This window comes from Tetrao urogallus, assembly GCF_951394365.1.
Source record: "Tetrao urogallus genome assembly, chromosome: 2".
NCBI lineage: Eukaryota > Metazoa > Chordata > Aves > Galliformes > Phasianidae > Tetrao > Tetrao urogallus.
This window is the reverse complement of record NC_136814.1, coordinates 61,818,408-61,840,064: the sequence shown is the minus strand read 5'-3', so window position 1 is coordinate 61,840,064 and position 21,657 is coordinate 61,818,408. Positions and strand designations below refer to the sequence as shown.

At 42.7% G+C, this 21,657-nt stretch overlaps 1 protein-coding gene across 1 annotated transcript in view; it reads right to left on the bottom strand.

The window, feature by feature from the left end:
• Positions 1–21,050, bottom strand: part of MCM9 (minichromosome maintenance 9 homologous recombination repair factor) — a gene marked incomplete at both ends in the record, with an annotated part of 50,446 nt that extends 29,396 nt beyond the window's left edge. Inside the window, 6 exons of the mRNA XM_079549918.1 lie at positions 7,997–8,116; positions 11,471–11,596; positions 13,802–14,002; positions 14,905–14,986; positions 16,645–16,961; positions 20,741–21,050. Coding sequence (XP_079406044.1) covers positions 7,997–8,116; positions 11,471–11,596; positions 13,802–14,002; positions 14,905–14,986; positions 16,645–16,961; positions 20,741–21,050 — 1,156 coding nt within the window. The remainder of the gene's footprint in view (positions 1–7,996; positions 8,117–11,470; positions 11,597–13,801; positions 14,003–14,904; positions 14,987–16,644; positions 16,962–20,740) is intronic.
• Between the last annotated feature and the right edge of the window lie 607 nt (positions 21,051–21,657).

The following is a 21,657-nucleotide window of genomic DNA, read 5'->3' as shown; positions in this document are numbered from 1 at the left end:
GTGTGTGGCTAGATAGTAGAGAAGCTCGCCAACTGGGTGGCATTGCTAGGGACTCAGCCATTGACAGAGGTATTAGTACATGCCAGAACCAGGCCTTCACCCTCTGGAAGCGGATGTTGTTAGCTGTAAAAGAAAGATACCCCTTCAAAGACGATCTGATGCCTGAGAAGAAGAAATGGGCTGATATGGAAGAAGGCATCCGTTATTTGAGAGAATGTGCTGTGGTGGAAACACTACATAGCCCCGATTTCATTCCTGATGAGCCAGACCAAGAGCATGATCCCGAGAGAGCCAGGTGTACACCAAACATGTGGCGTACATTCACAAAGACTGCACCAGAAAGGTACGCCAGTACATTTGCAGCTATGTATGGCAGAGGGGAAAGAAGACCCCTTATAAATGAGTTGCTTAATAAACTTCAAGACTTTGAGTTACATTTAAGCCCTCTACGAGCTTGTGTTTCAGCCATTGAAAAAGTAGCTGAAAAGCTGGACAGAATGGAGAACAAACAAGAAGATATAATAGGTAAACTATCAATCGTGCCTGATGCCGATGAATACATGGTGGTAACAGATACATCCAATGAGGAACAGAATTCCCAAAACAGCCTACTTGAGGGGCTAATCAACTTGATTTCCTCCCAGTCAGTGTCATCCAACGTCTCAGCTATCAAAAGAAGACGTCCTCCTGCTCGAACAAGTGACAACAGTAAGACCACGTCACGTTTTGCCTTGTGGCATTACCTACGCAACCATGGAGAAGATATGAAGAAGTGGCATAAGCAACCTACTCCAGCACTTCAAGCACGGGTAAAAGAATTACAAGACAAATCAACCACCAAGGTGAACTTCTCCAGAAAGGTGATTGCTCCAGTTGCTGCAGACAACGGAGGTAACAAATAGAGGGGCCCTGCCCCCAGCCAGGGGGGGGAAAGGGATAATAGAGTTTATTGGACTGTGTGGATTAGATGGCCTGGCACATCAGAATCACTAAAATATAGGGCCCTGGTGGATACTGGTGCACAGTGCACTCTAATGCCCTCGAGTCACCAAGGGACAGAATCAATTTATATTCATGGGGTGACAGGAGGTTCCCAAGAACTGACTATGTTGGAGGCCGAAATCAGCCTCACTGGTAGAGACTGGCAAAAGCACCCTATTGTGACTGGCCCAGAGGCTCCATGTATACTTGGTATTGATTACCTCAGAAGGGGATATTTTAAGGATCCCAAAGGGTATCAATGGGCCTTTGGAATAGCTGCTGTAGACACAGGTGTTAAGCAGTTATCTGTTTTGCCTGGCCTATCAGAAGATCCATCTGTTGTGGGGTTGCTACAAGTGGAAGAGCAACAGGTACCGATAGCTACAAAAACGGTGCACAGACGGCAGTATCGCACCAACAGGGATTCCTTGCTCCCCATTCAGAAGTTAATTCATCAATTAGAGAATCAGGGAGTGATCAGCAAAACTCACTCGCCTTTTAACAGCCCCATATGGCCAGTGCGTAAAGCCAGTGGAGAATGGAGGCTGACGGTGGACTACCGTGGCCTGAATGAAGTTACACCCTCATTGAGTGCTGCTGTGCCAGATATGTTAGAACTCCAATACGAACTGGAGTCAAAAGCAGCTAAGTGGTATGCCACCATTGACATTGCTAACGCCTTTTTCTCCATTCCTTTGGCCAAAGAATGTAGGCCACAGTTTGCTTTCACATGGAGGGGCATTCAGTATACCTGGAACCGTTTGCCCCAGGGGTGGAAACATAGTCCAACCATTTGCCATGGGTTGATCCAAGCTGCACTGGAACAGGGAGGTGCTCCTGAGCACTTACAGTACATTGATGACATCATTGTGTGGGGCAACACAGCAAAGGAAGTTTTTGAGAAAGGAGAGCAAATAATCCAGATCCTTCTCCGTGCTGGTTTTGCTATTAAGCGAAGCAAAGTGAAAGGACCTGCCCAGGAGATTCAGTTCCTAGGCATAAAGTGGCAAGATGGCCGTCGTCACATCCCGACAGATGTGATCAACAAAATCACTGCCATGTCTCCCCCCACTAATAAGAAAGAGACACAATCGTTTCTGGGTGTAGTGGGTTTTTGGAGAATGCATGTTCCAAACTACAGCCTCATTGTAAGCCCACTTTATCAGGTGACACGGAAGAAGAATGATTTTGTGTGGGGTCCTGAGCAGCAGCAGGCTTTTGAGCAGATTAAACAAGAGATAGCCCGTGCTGTGGCCCTGGGGCCAGTACGGATGGAACAGGATGTGAAGAACATCCTCTACACTGCTGCTGGAGAGAAAGGCCCCACTTGGAGTTTGTGGCAAAGAGCCTTAGGAGAGACCCGAGGCCGACCCTTGGGATTCTGGAGTCGAGCCTACAGGGGGTCGGAGGAGGGCTACACTCCAACTGAAAAGGAGATCTTAGCTGCGTATGAAGGGGTTCGGGCTGCTTCCGAAGTAGTCGGTACTGAAACACAGCTCCTTCTGGCACCTCGACTGCCAGTGCTGAACTGGATGTTCAAGGGAAAGGTTCCTTCCACCCATCATGCTACTGATGCCACTTGGAGTAAGTGGGTTGCACTGATTACACAACGAGCACGGATGGGGAACCTCAGCCGTCCAGGAATCCTAGAAGTCATCATGGACTGGCCTGAAGGTAAAAAGTTTGGAACACCACCAGCAGAAGATGTATCTCGTGCTAAAGAAGCCCCACCATACAATGAATTACCAGAGAATGAAAAGAAATATGCCCTGTTCACAGATGGATCGTGTCGTATTGTGGGAAAGCATCGCAGATGGAAATCTGCTGTGTGGAGCCCCACACGACAAGTTGCAGAGGCCACCGAAGGGAAAGGAGAATCAAGCCAATTTGCAGAGGTAAAGGCTGTCCAACTGGCCTTAGATGTCGCTGAACGGGAGAGGTGGCCAATGCTCTATCTCTACACTGATTCATGGATGGTAGCAAATGCTTTATGGGGGTGGTTACAGCAGTGGGAGCAAAATAATTGGCAAAGAAAGGGCAAGCCTATTTGGGCTGCTGACCTATGGAAAGATATTGCTACCCGAACAAAAAATATGGTTATAAAGGTGCGTCATGTAGATGCTCATGTGCCCAAGAGTAGAGCTACAGAAGATCAGCGAAATAACCATCAGGTAGACCAAGCTGCCAGAATTGAGGTGGCTCAAATAGACCTGGACTGGCAGAACAAGGGTGAGTTATTTTTAGCTCGGTGGGCCCATGAGACCTCAGGTCATCAAGGGAGAGACGCAACATACAAATGGGCCAGAGACCGAGGGGTGGACTTAACTATGGATGCCATTGTACAAATCATTCATGACTGTGATACATGCGCCACAATTAAACAAGCTAAGAGGATGAAACCTCTCTGGGAGGAAGGGCGATGGCAAAAGTACAAATATGGGGAGGCATGGCAGGTTGATTATATCACTTTGCCACGATCTCGCAATGGTAAGCATTATGTGCTCACCATGGTGGAGGCAACAACCGGGTGGCTCGAAACATATGCAGTACCCCATGCTACCGCCCGAAACACCATATTAGGTCTGGAGAGGCAAATCCTGTGGCGACATGGCACCCCGGAAAGAATTGAGTCAGATAATGGGACTCATTTTAAAAATTCACTTGTGGATACTTGGGCCAGAGAACATGGCATCGAGTGGATTTATCATATCCCCTATCATGCACCAGCCTCTGGTAAGATCGAACGCTACAACGGGTTGTTAAAAACCATGTTGAAAGCAATGGGTGGCGGAACATTTAAACACTGGGAGAAGCATTTGGCAGAAGCCACCTGGCTGGTTAACACCAGAGGATCAATCAGTCGAGATGGTCCTACCCAATCCAGCTCCCTACATATTGTAGAGGGAGATAAGGTCCCTGTAGTACATGTAAAGAACATGTTAGGAAAAGCAGTTTGGGTTTTTCCTGCTTCTGGGAAGGGCAAACCTCTTCGCGGAACTGTCTTTGCCCAGGGACCTGGGTCCACCTGGTGGGTGATGCAGAAAAACGGGGATGTTCAGTGTGTACCACAAGGGAATTTGATGTTGGGGGAGTGCAGTCTGTAATCCCATGTGTTAAGCATGATGTAGTGATGTAGAATAAGGGGTGGAATGTCATGGTTTTATGATTTTTGGTCATCAGTATTCCACACCATAACATCATGTAATGCACTGGGGGTGGGGTTTGATATCTGCCGAATGTTCGTCCGACGGAGAAGAACTGCATTTCCCCAGGAGGCTTTGCGGTCAGCAAGGGGATATAACTCCATGCAAGGTCACCTGATCCTTCTTCTTCGCCTGCGCTTCGCTGTCTGCGCTTCGCTATCTGCGCTTCGCTGCCTGCGCTTCGCCATCTGCACTTTGCCGTCTGTACTTCAGTCACTCAACTGGACTGCACTTCTCACCCCAGCATTGTGGTGAGGTCTATACAATTCAAACAGATTCTCTCTCTCTCTCTCATTGTATTTTACTAATACTATATTTAGTAAAATCATTTGTTCCACCTCAGATTAGTGCTGTTGTTTTCAAGTATTTTGGGGTCCCCTGCTTCCCCTTTCCCAGAGGCGCGGATCCGCAGATCCCTCCGCCCTGCTGGTCACGGAACTGGGCCGGACCAGCCCATAAACCGTTGACACAAGTATGCACTAGAAAATGTCAGCGTGACTGTGGCCTGAATGCCCACGAGCTTCAGACCCACCAGCAGCAGGCATGTGTGGGCTGCAACCCCTATGAAGTCAAACACGCTGAAATGATTGCTGCAAGGCTCCAGGGAAAAAGGAAATATTTCCTTATTAGTGATTATCTCCTCCAAATACGCACACGGAGTACTACAGCTGTGAGAACTGCAAAGCATTTAAATTCAATAGTAAGGCAGAAACAGGGAGAGATTTTGTTAAACTTCAGTAAGTCTCCTTCTGGAAAGGTACGTACCAATACTGAAAAATTAAGGGCATATGAATGACTACCTGTCATTCTCAGATTGGAAGCAGAAAGAATGAACCAGGTCTTTACAAAATACGAACATTCTACAGACAAAAAAATGTGAGATAGGTGGCTCCCATCTTTTACTTTCAAATGAGAAAGTCCTCTACTCTCAAAGGAAATTTTTCCCACTGAGATGCTGCATGTGGGTTGACCTTGTGGCTGACAAATTTAATGGAAGATATGACAAAGGAATAAAGCTTGGCTCCTTGTAAAAGTCATTAGTTTGGAGAGAATTATCAACAGAAAACCTGTATTACATGTTAGCAAGAAAGGCATCCTAATAAAACAAGTAAACTCAGCATGCTATCTAGTGACTGAAAGTAAGGTTCTGTTTTACCCACAAATAGAATGGATTACTTGTCCTTTGGAAAAGTTATTTGCAGCAAGCTGTCAACTTGAGCCTCTCAGTGAGATAAGGAAGATGAAGCTCTTCAATACTGATTCAATTAAAATAAAAAAAAAAATAAAAAATGGATAAAACAAAACAGGGTGTTAGCCAGGATCATACTTTCTGAATCAGCAAAGTACATCTGATGAAGCACAGATTTTGTTTAAAAAGCCTTGGGTGAAGCAAGGTTTGAACCTGTTTGAAAGAGTGGGGGACTTAACAGTAAATGAAGCTAGAGTTGGATTGCTTTTTCAGCAATTCTGCAAAGTTAATTCTAGTTAGGTCTAGATAGGTCAACAGGTTTGCAGCAGACAGATGATACTGCAGGGCCCCAAAGAATCGTACTGGATCTAAAAGGAAACTTTTCCTAAGTAGAACAGAAAACAAAAGGAGTTTTGGTAAAAGAGGTGCATTAATTATCTAGTACCATGTCCAGGCATCAAGAAATGCTTCTATGGAAAAATAAAAAATTGATACAACAGCTTTGAAAGAAGAATTCCAATGTCCCCCAACAGCTACCACCAGATGCGCAATGGATACAAAGTATGTTAACATAAAAGATCTTATCAGAGTTTGGTGAGTTATTGGCAGATTTGTCTGAAGAAGGAATCCAAGTATAAAACAACTTTTAGTTTATCCAGGCTTTTACCAATTCATGAGTGTGTCTTTTGGCATATGTAGACTGTAATCATAAAGTCAGTAATAAACTGCAGTACAGACTAGTTTTGTATAATGTAAGGAACTAGGAGGAAATGGAACTTACAGATTTAGTCTTTCTACTATGGAGGAGAAAATATTCATTAGGAGTCTCCCCTAATGAGAAAGTAGAAATTGGTAATTTGAAGAATGCAATTATGACAAGAAATTTAACACAATTTTATAGTTCTCAAAACTCATCATTTGGTGCTTCTGCATGAACAGCAAGTTGAAAAAATCAACACTAGGTACAGCTCCAAAAATATTAATTAATAAGACACTCCTTGAACAAGGAGGGCAAAGAAAATAACTCAAACTACATCCAAACTCTTGGGCTAGAAATTAATGTTTTAGTTCAAATGATGAAAATGTTCTCTACAATTAAACTATGGTTAGGGTTTCTAGTGAGATATTCAAGTTTCATTCATGACAAGGGTTCTTGAGAATTTCAAGGTGAAAATTTAACACACCTGCAGTAAGATTTCAGGAAAATGAAGGAGATAAAGTGATTTTTTTTTTTTTTAAATATAAAGAAAAGTGAAATGTAGATGATCTAAAGGTCTAAAACAATCCTTTCACAAGATGAAACTATTATCTCCAACACATAATTTCAGTTGATTCTATTGCATGTGTATCACTATAAGCTTGTAAACTGCCATATTGGTTTTCAGGGAAATGTCTTTGAACATAACTGTCACGGCTGACCTGGAAACCAGACCACACAGAAAATGAAGGTGAAGTGGGAAACATGGTGAAGAAGGCAACAGAAACATCAGAAGCCAAGAGCAGCTGACACAGGGAGATTACTCCCAATAAAAGCGGGCAAGATTGCAATGAAATTCATGACAAAACTTTACTCTAGGTCACTGCCAGTCCCTGGGCAAAATTTTAATAATCCAGCCTGTTCTTAGTTCTTAACAAAGAACAAAATGTAGACATAACATTATGCTGAGCCAAAATAGTTTCTCTTCAGACACATTTGTCAGTTGCTTGGGTGGAAAATCAGGGGCACGTGTATTTCAAACATGAGTGTATGTGCTCATTCCACTACCACTGAAATAGTTGTCAAAGCTACAGAAGACACAGCACACACGTACGCGTAGCTTCAGAACTGGCAAACATTTATTATCTGGTTTTCCTATGTATAAATAATACTGTTTCCAAACAAAGTGAACAGCAGTATCTGAGAAACAGTTAAGATACACATGCTGGCTGAAATCTTCTCATTTTTGCCCTTTATTGTTTCACTATGTACTAGCAATATAGTCATTTGCTCAAATGAAGTCATTTGCAGAGGTGATCTGAGCCAGCATATTGTCCACTGAAAAGTCTGTAAAGATATCTAGCATTCAGAGGCAGCTAGGACATACTTAAAGCTTGTCAGACTGTTTTTTTTTTTTTTTTAAATAAACTTTGCTCTCTGAAGCATTTTTATATATCAGAAATAGCTCCTCAACACAGGGGAATATTTCCAGAAAACAAGCAGAAATCAAACTGGCAACCAGCCAAAATATATAAAACAACACAAGAACATATATTCCCCCGAACACACACGTTCAGGGGAAACCACATGATTCTAGCACATCACACAATGTGAGCTCTGGAGAGAATGTCACATTTGTCACAGCTGGGAGGAACACTAAAAATACAGATCCACATCATCCTCTCCTAGCAAACCAGTGAGAAATACTTCTGGATGGGGCTCATAAGGTTCCCTGTTAGAAGCTCTTCACACTGCTCCATTGATACAGAACAAGCAGAACTGCCCTTCTGCAGAGACATGGCATGCCTCCACCCAGTTTTTTGCTTAAACTGTACTCACACAACCCGAAATCGAGAGGTAAAAGGCCTCTCTACATTCTTTGCATTGGAGTACATTACAAAGACTTCCAAGCGAAGAAGCACATACCTGCACTTGTAGATCCAATTCCTGCAGTAAGCACAGACCGTGGTGTAATCTTTACTGCATACTTGAGAAACTGAGATTTCCCTGTTCCTGGGTCTCCAACTAACAGAAGATGCGATTCACCTTGGGGAAAATATTGATATAGAAGTAGATAGTACATATACAGAGAAAAATATACGCAGAATGCTCTGAGTTAAATAATAATTCTAATTCTTCATCTCACATTTAGCACTACGTAAGCATTACAACATATTTACAGGGTGTGATCAATATATCATTTAATAAAAGCATAGTTTTATTGTTGTACCCAAACCAAATACTTACAATGAATTATTTAAAAAAATAATAGCAGGTATTTGATAAAATTTCCGTAATGCAAGTTCTTATATTTTAGAATACTCCTTTCTTAGACTCAGCTCACTCTTTAACGTGAAACAAAAGGATACCATGGCTTAGTCATGTTTTCACTATTCAGTTACTTAAATCACTGCAAAATGACCTAATGAAATCATCAGGTAATTTTTCTTAACCAATATTGTTATATCACCCACAGTTATGCAATTCAGTGATTCCTAAACAGTGTAATTACCTAAGTAAATTATCTGGATACTACAATCTCAGTGAAGTGAGACTGTCATCCACAAAACATTATTACCACTTCAATTCAAACTATAATTTTATTTTGTTGCTGGAGCACTAAGAAGATCCTGTATTTGTATTTGAATATGCACTCGTATTACTTTAGAATTATTATGACCTACATAGATTCTGACCTGTGTACCACCTGGCACATGGCATATTTGCCATCTAATAACAACAGAAGGAGAATCAGCAGGTGGACAACTTACAGTAACAGATCTAAGTGAGAAGTGCTGACAATCACAGATGGAAAAGTCTGGCATTAGAAAGTAAATTGAATCCTTTAAATTTTCCTTTCAGTGTACTATAATGATCCCTATTAAGAAAATATTAATATTTCACCCTTTGATGCCAGATATCACTGGGAATATTCTACTAGAAATAATTTTAAAATGTCACTTATACAATAAAAAGTGAAGTTAATGTTTGATCTAAAAAAATTGCCATTAACAATTCTACCTAATGGAATCCTGAACACATGTTTTTACCTGATTTTATTTCAGAAAAATTAGAATTAAAAAAAGGAAGTCCAGTCATCTTCTTTATTTTCTGTTTCTGTAATAGCAACTGAGTCATAGTTGCCACCACAAAAAGGCTTCAAGTTCCTCCTGTTTGTTGCCCATATTGTGTGCATTGGTGAGATGCACTTCAGCTGTGCTTCTTACCTCACCCCTGATCTCATTATCAATCCCCTAGGCTCATCTCTAGCAGGCCTGCTTTTATTCTCTTACCCCTTCACATCTAGTTTAGAGCCCTCTCCACAAGCCCTGCCAGCTCCTGGGCAAGGATCCATTGCCCCCTTTGAGGCAGGTGAGATCCATCAGCAGACCTCAGGCCAGCTGCTGAGTAGACCATGCCATGGTCAAAGAACCAAAATTCTTGTGTTTGCACCAGCCTCTCAGCCATGTGTTTATAAGAATGGGTTTTTCTGCTCCTCTCAGTGTCCTTCCCTGCTACCGAAGGAGTAGAGGAAAATACTACCTGTATGCCTGCTCCATTAATTAAGTGCCCCAGTCCCCTAAAGTCATTTTTGATAGTAGTCAGGCTTCTGTAAACAACCTCATCACTGCTGACCTGAACTATTAATGAAGGGTAATAATTGGAGAGGCAGAGCAGACTGGGGAGTTTTCCAGAAATATCCCGGGCCCCAGGGAGGCAGCACATCTTCTTACAGGTAGGGTCAGGCTGACATGTAGGGCCCTCTGATCCTCTCAGAAGGAAGTTGCTGACAACAATCACCCTTCTTTCCTTCTTGGTGGAGGCAGTCTTGAGGTGTGGAGTTGATTGCTTCACCCCAGACAACCTTGACCTCCCATCACATCTTCACTCACCTCTCCCTTTGGTTCCAGGGCCTCAAACCTATTATGTAGAGGAACCTGGGGAACTGAGGTGGGTTGAGATGGGGGTTGACTTCAGCAAAGCCTTTGACATTGTCTCCCACAGTATTCTTCTGGAGAAGCTGGCAGCCCATGGCTTGGACTAGTACACTCTTTGCTGAACAAAGAACTGGCTGGAAGGCTGGGCCCAGAGAGTGGTAGTGAACTGAGTTAAATCCAGCTGGTGACCAGATACAAGTGGCGTTCCCCAGGGGTCAGTGCTGGACCCTGCTCTCTTCAATATCTTTAATTTTAAAAGTTTTTTAATTTTAATTTTAACTTTAAAAATTTATTTTTAATATTTAAAAAATTAATAAAATTAATTTAATTTTAATTTTAACTTTAAAAATCCTAAAAATGGATTTTTATCCATGAACTGGATGAGGGCACTGAGTGCACCCTCAGTAAGTTTGCAGATGACACCAAGTTGGTAGGAAGTGTCAATTGGCCTGGGGATAGCGAGGCCCGACAGAGGGATCTGGACAGGCTGGAGAGCTGGGCTGAAGCAAGTGAGATGAAGTTCCAGAAGTGGCAGGTTCTACACTTTGGCCACAACAACCCCAGGTAGCACTACAGGCTTGGGGTAGAGTGGCTGTAAGATTGTGCAGAAGAAATGGACCTGGGGGTACTGATTGATGCTCAGCTGAACATGAGCCAGCAGTATGTCCAGTTGGCCAAGAAGGCCAGTGGCATCCTGGCCTGCATCAGAAACGGCGTTGCCAGCAGAAATAGGAAAGTGATTGTACCTCTGTACTCAGCTCTGGTGAGGCCACACTTTGAGTACTGTGTTCAGTTTTGGGCCTCTTACTGCAAGAAAGACACTGAGTGTCTAGAGTGTGTGCAGAGAAAGACAACTAAGCTGGCAAGGGGTCTGGAGCACAGGCCTTATGAGGAGCAGCTGAAGGAGCTGGGATTGTTCAGTCTGGAGAAGAGGAGACTCAGGGCAGACCTTATTGCTCTCTACCTGAAGGAGGTTGTAGTGAGCGGGGGGTTGGCCTCTTCTCTCCTGTAACTAGTGATAGGACTATAGTGGGAATGGCCTCAAGTTGCACCAAGGGAGATTCAAGCTGGATGTTAGGAAATACTATTTCTCTGAAAGAGTGGTCAGGCACTGGAATGGGCTGCTGAGGGAGGTGGTGGAGTCACCAACCATGGAGGTGTTCAAGGCATTCCTTATTCCTCAACACAGCATTTAGATGCTGTGTTGAGGGACATGCTTTAGTAAGAACTATTGGTGATAGGTGGACAGTTGGATTGGATGATCTTGGAAGTCTTTTCCAACCTTGGTGATTCTGTGATTCTATGGAAGAATATTCAGCATTAAAAATATAGCTCTCAGTCACAGAAATGGGATTACTATGCTTCTGAAACCTTACTAATTTGGAAAGAAGGAGGAATATGGGTGAAAATAACAATGGGAACAATTGATAGTACACAAGACACTATCAGAGACAATACTAACCTCTGATTCGAGTTCCTGTAGCATCAATCCTCTGCACACCACCAGCAAGCACCATGGCTACAGCCAGCTTCACCAGGTACAATCCAAACACTTGAGGACATAAGCTAGCCAAAATTTCATTCCTCCCTAGAACATGAGCAGAAAGTGGCACTCAGCACTGCCCTAAGAATAAAACTTCATTTGTCATGGATACATATATCCCTGGCACTGACAAAAAAAAAACTGGGCCTGCTTTTCTTTCTTTCCTTCTTTTCCATTTTTTAAATGAAACTCAAATGATTGTTTGATCCTAATGTTCTTAATTTTAAGGAAGTTAAATATTCCACTGTCACAGGCAGCAATGCCAATCCTATCACAGTTTAAGGATGGATGGATGATTTAGGAAAAGACACTAACACAATGCCATTACACAACTGCTTTTGTTTCAAATAAAAGTGTAGAGCCTATGAAGAATACTTTATTTTTTCCACACTTCAAAATATCCCCTTGAAAACTGGTGTGTTGTACATTTAAGAAAAATAAGAAAACAAGTTTCCATGCAGGCATAACACAGTTCATTTTCCTCATTATCTTGACTCTACTTCTTCTATATGTTCTTCCTCTCCTCCTCCCCTCCATAGCCTCAAAGAGCAAAAAAGCACTTCCATCTGCTATGGTAATTTCGTTGGCTTGCCCTTTGAGATTCTGATACCAACAGCACACAATGGATCGCAGGATTCATGTCATACATTAATTGCACTGCTACAGCACATAAAACAAAGCAACCAATTTTGAGTTCCTAACATGTTTTAAATTTGGATATAAGTATGTGGTACTGGCAAAATAAGTAGGCACTTCATAATGACTTGAGGCTTATATGCCTCTTGTGGACATCTTTGAGGAAGTTAACATATTTTTGTCCAAAAATGAAAAAATTCTAACTTTGGTCAGCCATGGCATAACTCAAGATTTAACTCCTTAGTTGCCTCTATTTGACTTAAGAGTCATCTGCCTTGTCAGTGATAAACAGCCCAGAAGCTCTGCTTCTTCTTAGTATCCAGAAAAAGCAAAGTCATCTGTATAAGCTGTCTTCTCAGGACATACCTAGTACACAGCATCAGGAACTGACTAACATGAAATGCAGAACTGGCTACCATTCTTTTTTGGAAAACAGTAAACATACACATACAACCCGTTCTGAAATGGCCTTCACAATAGACTCATGAGGTAGACTCATCTCTGCCCTCAGCAGAGAGGATACTAATTCACAAAAACAGCCTGAAAGGAACATCTCGGACAGCCAGAGTTCTTCCAATTTCCTTCCCATTTTCTTGTAGCCACTTCACATCCATTTAATTCTGAATTACTAGTATTGCATAAAACCACATTGCAGGCTTCCAAAAATCATCTCAAGAATGAAAGACTACCTGGGACCATCAAAGTGGATCCTGACTTACATTCCAAAGTTTCACAACAGAGTGATAATAATTGTTCCCACTCCAAACAGTTGGAGGCTAGCAATTAAACTACTTTCTATGAAATGCAATTCTGAAGAATGTTTACAATTGATATAATCTCTGATTTCTCACGTGAGCAATCTGATTTGTAAGGGAAATATTGACACCTACTCTTCTTCCATTTGTCTTTCAAGGAGAAAGACCAAGTTCAAAGTTTTAAAAGATGGTGCTATTTTGAGGCAGTTCAGTGACATAAATCCCAGTGTCACTGGGATTTACATCAGGGGAGAAGAATGGAGTCCAGGGCACAACTGGTAATTGCTAGGTGGCAGACTGTAAACCACAGTAAAATTAGGAGCCAGCATGCTGAACATTCTGGCTGTTGGAAGCCAATTTCAAATCAGAGAGTCTCTCCATATGTGACGTGAGGCTCCCAGCACTTAAATCATGGGGCTATACATTCCAGAGTAAGGCTAAAGATGGCATACACTAAGCTGCTTGGCAATGATTCAGAGCTTAAGTTGGGATGCAGAGACAATGAGACATCTCGCCCCAGAGTTAACAGCTATGTTACTCAACAGCTAAGTATATCTGGTCCACATTACTTCTAACGGGTATGTTTTTTCTTTCATGTTTATAAAGCACCTATTTTTTTTTCCTTCTTTCATTTCTGGCTAATAAATAGTCCAGAAAACACTTGACTAGAAATCTCAAAAGAAGACAGATCAGAGAAAGATGTTTGGTGCTATTATTTTAAAATAAGTATTTTATATTCCTCTACTGGAAAAAATGTATTTTTGGAGGAACTGATGATAGGAATATATGGGGAAATATATGCTCAGTCATTGTATTGTCATTCCTAATTTCATCTATTGTAAAGCTTTCAAGCGCTAACCTGCTAAGGGATTATTCCTATGCTTTTCCCAGAAGTCTTCAAATTCCTTGCGGACTTCTTCGTCAATTATTACACCTGCTAGTTGTTCATTATTTACTTTAATGTAGTTGGCTTTCAAAACAAGCTCCAAGTCACAACGTGCATCCTGATGGAAAGGTTTCCATCTCTGCATTACCACTCCATACACTGTGATGTCATCTCCTGTGGGTAACAATAAAGATTGGTTAAAAAAAGAAAAAGGAAAAAGAAAAGGTAAAATCTATTACGACTGACAAATATGTGGCTGTGTCTGCAATAATGGATAATAGTATAGTTTAGACCCCGTGTCACAAAGTTAAAAAGAAAACCAACCAAAAAAATATACAGAAAAACAAAACAGCAATAAAAAACAATGCAGTTTTTAAGTCTGAAACAAACATTAGCTAGATTCCTTCTGTCTGTAGTAGGAAGCTACAATGTCCTTCTACTTCAAAATTCCTGAAGTTATACCTACCTGTGTTTCCTCTTTTCTAAAAGAGCAAACACTTACTTAACCTTTGATAACTTCTGTGAAGAATACCAGTATCACACATGAACTTCTGGCCACAGTGTTGTCAGACAGTACAACCAACAATGAGTACTGAGTTTCTTGCAGGGATATAACTGAGAATTTTTAGTCCATTCTTATTCAGTCTCTCACCAATTAGCTTCCTTTTGGAAGACAAGCAGCTTTTTCCATCTGCAGCATCCCTTAGATAGGTCAGTTTGCACAGTGTTCCAAACCTACAGACGGACATTACACTGCAGGTATGGCCCAATCCATTTCCTCAAAAGGCTTAGGGTTCTTGTGCTAACAAGCTTAGCATATTTCATTGCATCACAACACAACACTTATTGAAACTGATCTGTCAAATAATCAAGATATAGCATGTAGATAGATATACAGTGCTTTCTAGATCAGTCCTCAACTGCCATGCTAACTTCTAAGCTGAAACAACAACATGACAGATAAACACATCTCATTAAAAAACCCTCAGTTCTGACAGACTGGTTGGCAGAGATCTCAAATGGAAGAGTAAAAACACTTATGGTACAATTAAATGTAATGTACACTGTATCCTCACCAGATTTGCAACTGTCCACTAAGTCATCTTCCAGAACAACCACCATGCAACGAGGGATGCTTCCGACAGACAGTCTTTGAACCTAGGAGAGAGGAAGGAATAGCACCTTTCAAAAGTCATTTATTGCCACTTTGGCTTGAAGACCTTTTATCCCTTCTTGGAACTGAGATCAGTCCTTGCTTTTTCTCATACAACTTACATGGTAAACACACTACTGCTATCGGGATTTTAAACACGGAAATTTGATGTTGATAGTAATGGAGACAGGCTTGGGTATTAAATTAGCTGAAGGTGCTCAATCCTGGGAGGTGCTGAGTAACTTCAATATCTTGCTGAAAAAACCTCCCTGAGAGAGGTCATTTAAAATAACTAATTTTTGTTGTTGTTGTTAATATTTGAGATATTTTTCAGACACTTATCCAGTAAGTAAAATTTATTTTGATTTCTGAAGCACGTCCATGGGTTAGATAACCCTTCACTGAACTATATACTGAGAGATTATTCTCTACATTTTTCTGGTATATTGTTAAAATTTGGCAGATTGAGATTTAATTTACACCTAGGTGTTGAGAATTAAATTTGCACATGACCAGATGCAAGTGTATTGACAAATGTGCCACTAACCATTGAAAAGACTTTCCTTTTCTTTAGGGTAAAGTATGCAGATTTGTCATGGTCTATTTCCAAAGAGAAATCTTTCCATTTACAATTAAAGCTCGCAACAGTTGTTAAAATATCCACTGCACAAGAACAAGAATCAGAAGTACCTCTACATTTTACATACTAGAACTCCAGATTTACTCACTGTCTTGTGCCTAGAAAGGGTAATTCACCCTTGTTAGTATCTAAATGGCCACAGGCAGTTCACATCACTGTCAGCACTGGTGGAACATGCAGTTACTCGCAGCACTAAATAGGAAATGAGTGAAGCTCATTCTTGGTTTAACACTTGGTTTAACATCAGCTGCCACGTACTCTGCTTATCCTCAGTTTTCATACACTGTAGCTTTTCCTGCGCCTGTTTTGTCTTACGTGCTACTGTAAAAAGAGCCCTGACTGTTTGTCACTTCTCCAGCTTAACTGTCCTTGAGGCTGTTCACTCAGAACTAACTTCAGAAAACAAATGCCAATTCTGTGAGGAGCACATTTTCAGTAACTGTTGATATGATTGTTGATTGGAGGACAACATTTACAGATACCATGTACTGACCATGCTGTACCCCTACAGTAGACCTTGGCTACCACTGGGCTAGCTTTATTCCTTAGAAATAGCATAGAATATCATCACCATTCTCAGTCAGCACTTAGAGGAACAGCACACAGTGATAGAAGGATTCAGCTCTGAAGTTTGATCTATGTCCTAACCGTCAGTGTTTCATATGATCTTCAATATAATTAATACTTAATAATGGAAGTCTAGTCAACATATGCCTACTTTTTTTTTTTATCTCTCTGACTGAAAATCCCTGAGAGGTAGATTCCCTGGCTTCTTGTAAGCTGGTCAGCCCTCCCTTTTAAATAACAACCTCTAAAACTTTTCCACTTATCTTAGCATGTAGAAGTTTTACATGAAAACAGGATAAACTTAATTCAGAAGCACAGTTTCACTAAAATTAGTGGAGATGTCTTATTCCAGCATGAAATTAAGTCCCCAAATACATTTCTTAGCAAGTTCATTTTTTTTAGTATTTGAGACATCTACACCGCAATACCCTCCCCCTTTCTTGATCTTTTTTTTACCTGCTCTTGAATTTTGATTTCCTGATAGTCTCTGCAGCTGGTAGGAGAGGAGGATGTTCCAGAGAGGCAAGTGAACTTGGTTGAGTTGCAGCCCTCTTCATTCAAGCAGGCTGATGGACGGCAGAAAGCATAGTACTGCTCAAAGTCAGCCTTAGCCACAAAAACGTGTTTGCACTTATTGCAGATGTAGCTCCGCTCAAATTCCAGCACTTTCACCAAACTGGTACGGATGACAGTCCCAGTGACAGACAAGAAGTGACCCACATCCTTGGTCTTAGGAATGTGCTCTCGAGTCAGCTCTGGGCAAACGGGCAAACCTGTTAAATCAAAGTACATGCAGCATGAGACCACGTGCATGAAACATACTTGCAGTGCAATTAAATAGAGAGACTGGGAAACATATCTGACCTATTAACACTAGCTATAGCTGTTTTGTAAATACAATTCAACAATTCATCTGTCGCAGCATACATGTGATTAATTGGTCTTCAACAGTGAAAAGCATCAGATGCTGATCACAATCAGAAAATATGGCCATTTTACTCGCCTACTTTTGTCGACAGCTTAGAAGTCACAAGCAGTTTCCATTCATGAAAAAAGATCCTGATGCTCTCAGGTCTATCAATTCAAATGATCTGCCCATGTCCTTGATTCTCAACTGGTTTATCTTAATTACAAACTTTTAGCTATGTTTTAACTGTGGTTCAGAATTGTTCCCATGGTTAAGAAAAGCACAGTTCTGCATCTTGTGGGTATTCTCAAGTCTAAGCAAAATCTAAAGCCACAGTACATCAGCACTTGACCTTAAATCTGCATTTGTGCACCAGTAAACCAGAAGCACACGGAAGATGTCAGAAAAGGAATAGAAAAAGGTTAACAACACAACCAGAGTGAAGTCACTTCTCTGTTCAGATAAGTGGTGCCAAAATTTTCGTGGCACTTCTCTCCTGTAACTCCACCCCAACAGCCAGCTGTGCTGCATGGATCCCACCGCAGTGTTCGTCGCTACGGGCACCACAGCAGAACAGCTGCTGAAAGCCTGAGGAAGATGAGTCTAAATCAACTGCCTGCAAATTCTTTATAAAAATAAATGTCCTCCAGAATGCATTGCCTCCTCAGAAGTTATTTTACAAGAAACCGTAGAACTTAGTAAATATCAATTTAAACAAATTATCTTAATACAATTTCTTACAGCTTTACTTCCGGAACGAAGACAGAAAATGGAGATGTAAATATAAATCTGCTGGAAAATGATTCTTCTAAGGGGACCAACAGTATTTGTGTATTTAGATCAAATCTGCTCAGTAGCTTTGGCTATTTAGAAAAAAAGCAGAATGTCCTTATTTCAGTACGTTCAAAATCAAATCTTTTGTTTCAGACACATTAAAACATTCAGCTTTGATGCTTTCAAGCAAAGTGTTTGACTTTTTGCTTCTGATTAAAGAAAATATTATTAAACATTAAGCTCATTATAGATGTATTAAGGAAGTAATTTGGAAAAGAAATGAACTATTATGTAGAACTGGAAACAAAGTAATTTTCTGGTTGACTGTAACAAAGCCATTTATAGCTTCTTCCAAACCTGGCAAAAATTCTTATTCTCCTACATGTTTGTGTTTTTATTCAGTTTAGTCAAAAGGAAATCAAAATCAAAATCCGGTGTTTCTCAGCTTACATCAGAGAGCTGCAGCCCTGTTGGCAGGATATATGCTATGACTGTCCCAGTGAATAGCAAGAAGACAGGAGGCTGGACAGGGAAAAAGGGAGCTTTCGCTCTGATTATATCAGACTGCTTGACAAACTATTTGAGTGCATGTCTCTTTGAATAAGCTTTTGTGTATTAGTAATAACATACAAAACTGAACTACCAGCAGCAGCATGGCTATCAACAACTGACGTGAGCGCTCAGGTTAATGGTAAGGAAAAATCCTCTAATGGATTTGCATCAAGAAGAGAAGTGGCACAATTAAACTTGTACAGTGCTGAAATTCAGATAGTTGCACTTTCTTCCCTCCTCAGGGAAGGAGGGGTAACCACCCACTGTCAACCACTGCCTATTCACACCGCCCGCATCCTTCTCTGCGTGCCTTAGCTATCCTGTCCACATCAACACGAGTGTGCCAAGATTGCATTCTTATCCCTAACATAAACCAAACCGCTTTCCCTCACTCCAGCTGAAGCCTGCAAATGCGTCCTAGAACACTGCAAATACAGTTTTCACTTGCTCATACTTTTATTAGTGTACTGAATGGTTCAGTATTCTGTGCAACGCAGAGGACATCCTTGCACATCAGGCAGACAGCAGTTGTACACCAACTGCATCTTGCAACAACCATCTGAAGCAGGTGACAAGCTGTTATGCTTTTTCTTTCCTAAAATCATGGACAAAATGTATTATGAGAGCCACAAGGTAATCATATTTCTGGTGTTTATATTTTAGTGTCAGCATTTTTAGTGAAACATACTGGATAAAAACACATTTATTCCCACAGATATGATTCATTGAATCAATCACAGAATGGTTTGGTTGGAAGGGAACTTTAAAGACTGTCTAGTGCCAAACCCTCTGCCATGGGCAGCAACACCTTGCACTGGATCAGGTTGTACAAAGCCTCAGCCAACCTGATTTTTACCACTTCAGATGATGAGACAGCCACCACTCCTCTGGGCAACTTGTTCCAGTGTCTCACCAGCCTCAAGATAAACAATTCCTTTCTTATAGAAAACCTAAATCTACCCTCCTTCAGTTGAAAAACATTGTCATTGTCCCTTGTCCTGTCACTGCAGGCCCTGCTAAAAAGTCTCTCCATCTTTCTTACAAATTGCCTTTATAGAATAGAAGGCCACAATGAGGTGGCCTTATGCAACCTGCTTGCCACACTTCTTATACAGACCAGTATACAATGCAAATCTGCTGGCTCCTATCCAATTTTTTATCAGCCACCATCCGGAAGTGCTTATCTGCAGGGCTGCTCTCAATCAATTCATCACCCAGTCTACTGATATTGGGAATTACTCTGATCCAGGTGCAGGACCTTGCTGAAGTTTCTTATGAATTCCTTCTCTCTCTAACAATCCATCAATCAAAACGATACATCTCCAATATAGAAGCAAGAGAGGGGGGCTATATCGTGGGGGATCATGTCAAAGGTCTTAAGGAGGACAAGGTAAATGACATCAACTGTTCTTCCATTGTCCACTGATGCTGGTCACTCCATCACAGAAGACCACCAGACTGTTCAGGAACGTGCATGCTCTCTACGTTCAAGTGCCAATAGACAAATGATCATAAAGCACTCAAATATGGGGCAAAGGAGGGAAACAGTAGTCACCATCTCCTGCCTTTGCAAATTGGACAGCTCCAAATAGTCACTGTCAGCAAAGACAAGACGGGACCATGCCACCACCAAACCCAGTTTCCTACAACAGGTGTTTTAACTTCAGAACCTGCACTTCACAACTACCGCACCTCAAAGCCAACAAAGTCTTCCCAACAGTGAACAATAATGGTATATGAATTTGTAGCAAAAAAAAAAAAAAAAACAACAATAAAATCCATTAGTAAACACCATTCTTTCCAACAGTTCGTTCAACAAGTAATTTTATAACTACTAGTTAAGCATAAATTTTAACTAATTCAGATAAAACTACAAGACTACTTACCCTGCCCATAGCGGGGGAGTTGAAACTAGATGATCACTGTGGTCCTTTTCAACCCAGGCCATTCTATGATTCTATGACAACTCAAAATTTGAACTCCGTGTATTCTGAAATGTGGTTGGAGCTGCAAGCTATGAGGAAGTCATTGGGCAAAAATGGCTAGGAACTGTACCCTCCTCTAGAACTTATAGCTAGACCTTCTGGCTGTCAGGACAAACAGCCTGAGAACAAGAGCTGGTCTGAGGAGCCTTTTTCTCATGAGAAGACTGCGGTTTGAGTCTCGACCCTGTAACAAACATCTAACCACTGCACACATACCATAAGGGACATGTGCACGGCCTACGTAACTCCACTTCACATAACCTACTGACAAGTGCCACAGCACAGGGAGAGTCAGAAAGACCAAGGAGAAGCTGCCTCCTTGCCCGCCACTCACCTGAAATCCTGGCGTGGAGGTTGGGCTTCATGCGAAGCTCCGGGGATGGCGTGGCAGCCTGCAGCACCGCCATGGCCGCCCGGCGCAGCGCTCCGTCAAAGATGGGCAGCACCTGGCTGGGGAAGGCGTTGAAGTACTCCCCGATCTCCATGTTGGTCTCGAACAGCGTCAGGGCGTCGACGAGGACCGGATAGTGCGCTTCGTCGTCCCCCTGGCGCAGGATGCCGAGGATGTCGTCCCGGTGGTGCTGCAGCAGGTAGGACTCGAACACCTGCCCGATGAGGCTCACCTGGTCGGCGCGCAGCGCCATGCCGAGCCTGCCCGGACGAGCAAGGTAAAGCAGTTAAAAGTGAGAGGCTTCGGAATCGAGTCATGCGGGAATCTACAAACTTAGGAAAAAGCTCGCGGCGGAGCGAGGCCCAAGCAGGCCGGGCCGGGCTGGGCAGCGCGGAGCCGCCACGGGCACCGGCTCCTTCCCGCCCCCTCGCGAACGCGAGGTGGGATGGCGGTTCCCGCCAGACGACGGCCGCAGGCAGTGCTGCAGCCCCCGGACAGCCCTCCGCGCGGGGCGGCGCCGCGCTCCTCACTCCCGCCCGCCCTCGGGGCAGCCGCCGCGGCAGGGCCCGGCCGGGGCTCTCCCCGCCCGCAATGCACAAGTGAAACCTCCCGCGCTCGCTCGGCGGCAGCCGCTGGTCCCGCCCGCCCGGCCCGGTAGCGAGCAGCGCGGCAAGATTTGAACGCGGCGCGGCCCGGCAGCGCGCTGTATAGGCCCCGGCCGCGCTCCCCGTGCATCGGTACCTGCAGCGCGGGCTTCCGCCGCCCCTCTGGCCGGGTCCCACCGCTCCGTCAGGCGGCGGCGGGAGGAGCGGCCCCGTCCCCGCCCCTCGGAGCCGGGCCCGGCAGATCCGCCCGCTCGG